Below are 6,910 nucleotides of genomic sequence, written 5' to 3'. Positions count from 1 at the left end.
TGTTGTTTGAAATTTTTCATTTTAATAACATTTTTAGAATCCCATTTTTATTTTATTTAAGCAATCCGAAATTATTTAGCGTATTACTAACCTTACTAGATATACGCCATTTATTATTTGTGCAATATAAAATTATTTTATATTATATTTAGAAGAAGTCCGGCAACATGAGATTGCCCACAGCTGATTACATTTATGTAAATATTAGTCGGTACATAAAAATGTCGCTAACGCAAAAATTAAATGTTCTTATTAAAAGAAAATCTATCAAATATGGTGTGCCATTTTTAATTTTAATGGTGGGAGGCTCTTTTGGGCTAGAGCAATTCACCCGTCTCAGGTAAGGATGTGTTAATTATAGCATAACCAATTTATATACACATGCAGACATCTTTTTGATGCTTATTAGATATCAGTTCTCTCGTAAGCAGCCGGTAAGTCCAGAAGAAATGGAGAAATATGGTGTAACAATGAAAAAACCAGATGAAGTGACACTGGACAAAGAATATGAAAGAATAAAAAACTTGAATATTGACGAATGGGAGAACAAGCGCGGCCCTAGACCATGGGAGGAGACACAATAGTCGGTGAAAAAAATTTGGTTAGAAAAGTGTGAAACATTTACTGTTTATGTATCTACCATTCATAGATTTTAAGTCATTTGTTTTATTGTTATACTGAGTTTGCAAATAAATTACATTAAATTTAAAAAAATATGTTCATTTTATTATTGTGAACAGTAAAGTGAGAACAGTTACACATTAAATAAATGACATTCGTTATGTTGGCAATGTCATCAAGTGGATCAAACATTTTGACATTTCAAGAAAAAATTCTCAGCTGCTTGAAAATATACAATCCGTGAGAAGAAATCGCTTTCACCAACAAAACAACATTCATAAACTCAAAATTTAAACAAATTTTACACCCTGCTTTTACTAAATATTATCAAAATAACTTCTCAAAGTGAAATGACGCCCAAACTAAAATTCGTCGAAGGTATGTATAAATCGTAGTGTATATGCAAACGTTGTTTTTAAAAGTGGCTAATTAATAATATTTATTATAAACTTATACCTACATAGGCGAAAAAGTATTATGTTTCCATGGACCACTTATTTACGAAGCCAAAGCCCTTAAAAGTACAATTACTAAAGATAAGCAAATAAAGTACTACATTCACTATGCTGGCTGGAACAAAAAGTAAGTATTTATGTAAATTCCTCTATCATTTTAAACTAATATAGATTTTTCCAAACCTAGTTGGGATGAATGGGTGCCAGAGAACCGTGTGCTAAAGTACAATGAAGCAAATGTTCAACGTCAAAAAGAAGTATATAAACAACATTCGAATGCAGCCGGAAAAAATAAAAAGAGTAAGTTCGTAGCTATATAAATAGATATTGAATTCTTACTAAATGTTTATCTTTACGTAGGTACACCAAAGGGTAAAAAGGGCGAAGGAGCTGGTGCCACCTCAAAAGACGGTACTGCTAGTGGCAGCAGTGAATCGCGTGCATCCACGCCATCAAAAGATTTAAACACAACTCCCTTGGCAGCCCCATCAACCTCGGGAAGAAGTAATCGCTCAAAACCAACAACTAGTACGCCAGTCGCCAAAGATAGTGATGGCAGCGGAAAGGATGATACTACTGCCGCTGCTGCAAGTAATAAAGATGAAACAATCAAAGATGAGCCACCGAAAAAGAAGCGTGGAGGATCGACCTCAAACGCAAGTGACAAATCTAATGGAAGCGGAGCGGGTACAAGCAGTAATACAATATCAACGCCTGCAGCTAGTAGCACAAGCATTGGAAGTACAGGCTCATCACATCAAAATCGTTTAGACACGTGTGTGGAAAATGAAGAAACATTCCTTTCCAAAGTGGAGGTAAAAATAAAAATACCAGATGAGCTTAAGCAATGCCTCGCCGATGATTGGGATGCTATTACACGCCAGCACAAACTGCTCGACATTCCTGCAAAGATTACAGTTCAGGATATTGTTGACCAATATATTGCCTTTAAGAAAACATCAAAATCGACAAATGCTTCCAAAGAAGTAGCAATTAACGATGTGCTAAATGGGGTTGTTGAATATTTTAATGTTATGATAGGTTCGCAGTTGCTCTATAAATTTGAACGACCCCAATACGCGGAAATATTGCAACAACATCCCGAAACACCACTTTCCAAACTTTATGGCGGATTTCATCTGCTACGTCTATTCGTTAAACTTGGATCAATGCTAGGATTCTCCGCATTAGATGAGAAATCAATGCAGATGCTATTAGTGCACCTTCACGACTTTCTCAAATTCCTTGTGAAGAATAGTGCCACTTATTTCAGCATGACTAATTTTGTAAATGTTAGTCCGGAGTACCATCGTAATACTCAATGATTTTAAATGTGCTGAGGATTTGGAAGTTGTGCCAATGGATATGCCACTTTTATAAAATAAACTGTTGCTTGGATTCGTCAGTGAACAAAAGGATTTCATTATATATTCTTAATTCGCATATTCATAGCACGTCATATTGTATTTTAATGCGCGACCAGCATACCAATACAACTTTGTAGAGGGTCCCCTTTGTAGTGATATCAACTTTTAATAAATAATTTCTTTAATCTATTGCCAAATGTAGATTTGCTGTATTTAAAATTGGAATTTATATTACAATTAATATCTGAATATTACTTTTGTATGAGTTCTTAAATTAGAATAAATATTTTCTAAATCTTAAAGAGCCTTGTTTTATTACAATTCTTGTGCGATTTAAAATATGTTTTTTAACTTTTATAAATTATTTATTTTCAAAAGAACTGAAAATATACACATCAGTTTTTTGCAACATCAGTTTGATTGCAAACTTTTTCTATATCTTTATCGTCATCCTCTTCATCGCTGCTGCTACTGCTCGTCGGGTAGAACTCACTGAAATCCTTTGGTTTATTATGTGCAGCTTGCTCCTTTTCTAGGTATTCATTTTGCACCCGTACTATCTCTTCACTGGACTTACAATCAGCATAACTATTTAACAGTGTTTCATTCAGTTCAATGAAAGAATGACCCCATGAAAATTTGCCCATATACCATTGCGCCTCCTCCACGTAGCCACAAATGTAGAGTGTAGCTGCAATTGCTTCAACGCAACTCAATTTGCAGGGTTTTCCATAGTTAATGGGATTAGCTGCTACAAGATACGGTAGCAGGCGTGGATGTGGGCTACGCATGCGATTGAAGGGCGTCTCTTCCAGTTTAGCCCATGAACAATCAACTACTGCTACTCCTGCCGCTCCAACTATATCTTTGTCAAGTGGGCTGACACAATTGACACCAACCGGCGTAAGAACAAGACCTGGGAATTTTTGACCCAAACGCAAGTTTTCAATAAGACCTAGGCGTGCCAATTTTCGTCCAGAGCATTTCTTTGGATCGCAATGATTCAGATCCCACATAGCGATAGGAAAGTCTGGTGGATGTCCTATACCATCGATACCAGCATCCGAGGATGAGGAACTACTATCACTATCATTACTAGCCAGATCGCAGGCACGTTGCGCTAATTGACGTTCGCAGTTGCGATTCGTTTTTACGTTGCGATATTGTCCGTGTGCTCCTCCTCCACGTCTTCCTTTGCCGCGGTTACGGGTGCTCATTTCACCATGAATATTTTAATATTCGCCCATGCAAACAACTAAAAGCAGAAAATCAAAAATAATGTGCTTTGCTTTAATTAGAGTACCTGTGTTTTTGTTTACATTTTCTGACACTACTGTGACATGTGTTTTTAGGTTTGTTCACAGACTATAGAGTTGAATATTTTCGTAGAAAATATTTTACTTTGCATCAAAACATTTAAATGTGTTGTAAATAGTAAATTATATATACAGTGAATTTACGATACCTATAAGTATTATAAAGTAGAATGCGGTAGAGTGCATATTAACACATATTAAAAATAACATAATTTAAATTTCCAATTGTAAATAAATTATATGAAATAAATATTATCTGAAAAAAAATTACAATGGTTTCATACCGACATTTCTTTTCGCATTGTTATGCCGTTCAAAAATTAAAACACTTAATTTTTTTTTTTAATTTCACTAAAATAAATTTGCCAGTATGCATCTTTTCTCGTGGTGTTTAATTGAGTATACATACATCTGTATATGTTATTTATATGGTATGTGTATTATGTAGGTGACAGAAGGTGCGTGTACCTATCCATGTTATACATTTATACATATATGTACATATATGTTAGTAACCTAAAATTATACATAACTATGGCTATGTATTTCCTATTTACCAAAATTAAGTAAAATTTCACAGTAAAGATCGAGTATTCGAATGCATGGCCCTAGTTTCTTTGCCAACCGAAATATAAAATGAAAACAAGCAAAAATAAAGTTACAGTTAAATGTCAAGAAGAATTTGCCAAATTTAAGCTATCAAATGTTGTAAACTCAATAAAACATCTATTTCTAATTTCAATGCTAAATTTTTAATTGATTAACTTCAAATGGATAAACTCAATATAAGCGAATTTAAGCAAAATAAGAGAAGTAATTATAAAAACCTTTTATTTGCGAAATTATCAAAAACTTGATATATTGAAGTGAGAATTATTTATTAAAATTTGTGTTTTTCCTGTTATTAAGTCAAAATAAGGTGAAATAAATATTTTAAAAACAAATAAATTGTAGTTTTCTTGGGACATAACGAGACTAGTTTACATAAAATTTCTTTTAAAAATAATATTTTTTTGTAAAAAATAAAAAAACAAAAACTGGGGTACTAAAAATTTTCACTTGAGTTTGCAGGTTATGTGAAGGTGTGATTTTTTTATTAGCCATAACATTTTTTCTTAGGACTCGTTGTTTTGCTAGAAATCGAGATAAACCGTTTTAACCCTTAAAAATTCAAGCACTCCCCTATCTTTAGTTATTTATCTTTTCAATGGGTTTCATCCTACTGTGATTTTTTTGCTTTCAAAAGTTATTTACTCTGATCTATCTATGTAGATCTGGATGTTTTGTTCGTTTACCAACAATTTGAAATTTTTTTAATTCTCAATAGAAGTATTTATACTTATATACGTATGTATGTATGAGTTATTTTGCTCCTCTTGCTAAGTTCACAAAAACCTTTTTTATTTATTTTATTTCTTCATCTACGTGTTATAACATTATGTGCTAGAGTCCACTAAAGGACAAACCAACTTAACAAAGGAGTTCACCTTGACCGCTACTTTTGGACATATAGGCAAAAGTAGTTCAAAGTTAGATTTCCTTTTTGCAACGACAACATTCGTTTGCTTGAGAGATTTACAATTGCAAAACTTCAATAAATAAATGTACATACATATGTATGTCTGTATGAAAAAACAACGAACGTTCAATAAATTATTGTTTCATGACAAAAATCGTGTGTAATAACAGTAACCCAGTAATTCATAAGCAGCGTGCTGTTCATAGTTACAAGAAAATCGATTGTGGGAGTAAAACTATTTTAAAATTTTGTAAATCAAGCTTATAAGAGGAAGAAAATGTTAATTTAATTTTTGCCGGGATTAATTTTTGGTATAAAATAGAGTTGTTGACCGATTTTAATCATATCTCATGTTAAGGGTAATATTTTTACATATGTACATACATAAGTAGTTGCCATAAAATATTGGGTATACATATATTAAATCTTGCCACGAAGTTTGTAACATCCTGAAGGAAACGTCGGAGACCCTATAAATTATATGGTATACATATGGTATATAATAAACGATCAGCGTGACGAGCTGAGCCGATTTAGCCATGTCCGTCTGAATATATGCGAATTAGTTCCTCAGTTTTTGAGTTACCGATCTGAAACTTTGCAAACGCCTTTTTCTCTCTTGTATGGAAAATTTTTTTTATTTGGAAGGGTATTATTCTTCGGTGCAACCAATTTCCATAAGATAAATGTGGGTGGTTTGTAAAATATAATACTAAAGTGGGCCTAATATTAATATAGCTATATTATTTAACCTCATTATACAATATTGGGGCAGTATTAGCTATTTTTCGATTTATCTTTAAATTTTTGCTTAACAACGTACACCGTTGTGTTAACCCCTTTTCAAAATTTATTATAATTTAATTGGTTGCATCGATAAATAGCACAGTGCCCTGGCCATGACCTTTTTCTGGATACAGCCAATTTCGAGCTTCTCAGTCTAATCATATACATATTTAGCACTCTTATTGATGTAGCAAACAATCGTTAGTTGAAGTAAAATATTTATAATATTATATAAAATACGTGTGGCAATCGGGGACTGATTATTTATTTATTTTTAATGCAGTAGTGTTTTTTTTCTTTAATATTAATTAAAGTTACACTTTTTAAATGTGTGGTGACCGATAAGAAAACAAATTATTTTCTTTTATTGAATAAATGAGAAGTTAATATTGTTTAAAATATGTTTTTTGCTTACAATACATGTAGATTATTGAAGGAATTTCAATCATTAAAGCTATACTTTTAGGTTTATGGTAACTTAAACAAGAAACATAAAATTGAGAGTTCATATCCGACAAATATCTGGAAAATACCGCGTCAATGGTTGTCCAATATATTGTTGTGGACTCTTGTGGATCATTCTTCATTTTTTCCGAAAGAAATGTTGTCAATCGCTCTAATTATATCAGCCAAGTTGATGTTGAAATCGGCAGCCGAGATAAGAGGAAATTCATTACCATTGAGAATCCGGCGGAAATACATAACTTATTTTATTGTTTAATTCAAAGGAGATACTAATTATTAAATAATTTATTTTTATTATATTCCATATTTTTATTTGCCATTAACAAAATGGTATCTTAAATATTCTTTTTGAATTACCCTGCTGTCTCTTCAATTGATTTG

General features: G+C 32.3%; 3 protein-coding genes across 3 annotated transcripts; 2 read left to right on the top strand and 1 right to left on the bottom strand.

The window, feature by feature from the left end:
- Nucleotides 1–146: 146 nt before the first annotated feature.
- l(3)neo43 (cytochrome c oxidase assembly protein COX16 homolog l(3)neo43) lies at nt 147–714 on the top strand. Its single transcript, XM_014235900.3, has 2 exons — nt 147–340; nt 410–714. The coding sequence occupies exons 1-2, from the start codon at nt 168–170 to the stop codon at nt 582–584; spliced, it is 348 nt and encodes a 115-aa protein (XP_014091375.2). The 5' UTR covers nt 147–167; the 3' UTR covers nt 585–714.
- Nucleotides 715–833: 119 nt separating this feature from the next.
- On the top strand, nt 834–2,745 carry MRG15 (MORF-related gene 15). Its single transcript, XM_014235939.3, has 4 exons — nt 834–999; nt 1,086–1,203; nt 1,264–1,376; nt 1,437–2,745. Exons 1-4 carry the CDS (start codon nt 972–974, stop codon nt 2,399–2,401), a joined length of 1,224 nt encoding a protein of 407 aa, XP_014091414.1. The 5' UTR covers nt 834–971; the 3' UTR covers nt 2,402–2,745.
- A 41-nt stretch (nt 2,746–2,786) lies between these two features.
- On the bottom strand, nt 2,787–3,783 carry LOC106618260 (18S rRNA aminocarboxypropyltransferase). Its single transcript, XM_014235940.3, has one exon. The coding sequence runs from the start codon at nt 3,658–3,660 to the stop codon at nt 2,839–2,841; it is 822 nt and encodes a 273-aa protein (XP_014091415.1). The 5' UTR covers nt 3,661–3,783; the 3' UTR covers nt 2,787–2,838.
- Between the last annotated feature and the right edge of the window lie 3,127 nt (nt 3,784–6,910).

The sequence above is a fragment of the Bactrocera oleae genome, chromosome 2 (genome assembly GCF_042242935.1).
Source record: "Bactrocera oleae isolate idBacOlea1 chromosome 2, idBacOlea1, whole genome shotgun sequence".
Lineage (NCBI taxonomy): Eukaryota > Metazoa > Arthropoda > Insecta > Diptera > Tephritidae > Bactrocera > Bactrocera oleae.
The sequence above is the reverse complement of the archived record's forward strand: the minus strand, read 5'-3'. Positions and strand labels throughout refer to the sequence as shown.

What these genes read in the sequence shown, in the direction of transcription:
- LOC106618260 (XM_014235940.3), bottom strand. Translation starts at nt 3,660, where the DNA reads ATGAGCACCCGTAACCGCGGCAAAGGAAGACGTGGAGGAGGAGCACAC.
- MRG15 (XM_014235939.3), top strand. Translation starts at nt 972, where the DNA reads ATGACGCCCAAACTAAAATTCGTCGAAG. An exon ending in TATGCTGGCTGGAACAAAAA is followed by an intron (nt 1,204 to 1,263) that starts GTAAGTATTTAT and finishes TTCCAAACCTAG; the next exon opens with TTGGGATGAATGGGTGCCAG. An exon ending in AGCCGGAAAAAATAAAAAGA is followed by an intron (nt 1,377 to 1,436) that starts GTAAGTTCGTAG and finishes ATCTTTACGTAG; the next exon opens with GTACACCAAAGGGTAAAAAG.